The sequence below is a fragment of the Plectropomus leopardus genome, unplaced genomic scaffold, assembly GCF_008729295.1.
Source record: "Plectropomus leopardus isolate mb unplaced genomic scaffold, YSFRI_Pleo_2.0 unplaced_scaffold13110, whole genome shotgun sequence".
NCBI classification, from domain to species: domain Eukaryota; kingdom Metazoa; phylum Chordata; class Actinopteri; order Perciformes; family Serranidae; genus Plectropomus; species Plectropomus leopardus.
Window position 1 is genome coordinate 1 of NW_024613960.1, and position 1,058 is coordinate 1,058.

General features: G+C 40.9%; 1 protein-coding gene across 1 annotated transcript; it reads right to left on the reverse strand.

The window, feature by feature from the left end:
• Positions 1-168: 168 nt before the first annotated feature.
• Positions 169-1,030, reverse strand: LOC121963884 (androgen-induced gene 1 protein-like; the record flags this gene model as incomplete). The annotated part of the gene is made up of 2 exons (XM_042514124.1): positions 169-335; positions 909-1,030. Coding segments are annotated over 2 exons (289 nt in total), but the record flags the coding sequence as incomplete, so codon positions are not given.
• Positions 1,031-1,058: the final 28 nt, after the last annotated feature.

The following is a 1,058-nucleotide window of genomic DNA, read 5'->3' on the forward strand; positions in this document are numbered from 1 at the left end:
TCCTGCAGAAAAAAAGTTGCTTTTCCAGCATTAGTAACTACTGCTCACACTGCAAAGCGACCCAAAAGAGGAAACAAACTAATTAAAAAGAGTCAGACAATAAATGAAATAAAACACTAAACTCATTTTGTTTATTAAAGCAGTTTTGGTTGCATGTGCATTGTGTACCTGTCTGTGGCTGGTCCCAGATGTAGCTGTTGAGGATTTCTCCAAGGGTGTAGAAAATACAAATCACCGCGGTCATGGCGCTGAAGAAGACGACTCGAGCCAGCGGAGTGATGCGCTCCAGCACCGGGTACACCCACACCCCTGTCACCTGGTGCACCCAACACGTCCTGGGTGGGCGGGGACGCAGAAAGTCACTTTGCATTTAGAATACATTTTGGACTTGGTTTATGTGACACAACAGTTATTGTTAGAGATTCAACCATTTTAAAGTTTTATTGTACTCAAACTTCTAGGCTGAAATTACATTAAAACCCTACCAGAAAGTTCTAAAATAAACCAGACTTCACCTGAATTAAGCTTAAACTAACAAAGCAAAGATTAATTGGACCGTAAACCAAAATTGAGCTTAACCAAAAAGATTTGAACCAAAATCAAACTGAACTAAACAGATAATAAGTAAACTCACACAACAAGAATACTGACTGACTGATAAATAGCGCTACAGGTAAGAGGAAAAACACATATTTTTGATTTTGGGGTGAACTGTCCCTTTAAAGCCTAGTAAGCTTAACTGAACTTACAAGGCCTTTAAAAGAATTCTACACCAAGTACAAATAAATCAGCCAAAACGAGACAAATCTACATGTTATCTCTACCATACTACTAAATGTATCTGGCACTTAGCTACCTGCTTTAACCAAAACTGGATGTGAAGTGTATGTGGTGTTTATTGAGTGTACCAGAGGATGTATCCCACGCCAAAACAGCACACAGCCGCCAGACCCCACGACCTGCTGGGGTACCGATGGTGGGTGGTCCGCATCTCGATGATGATGAAGGGAAGAACAGTGGTGTGCTGAAAGAGAAAGTGACAGAGACAAAAGGAAAGA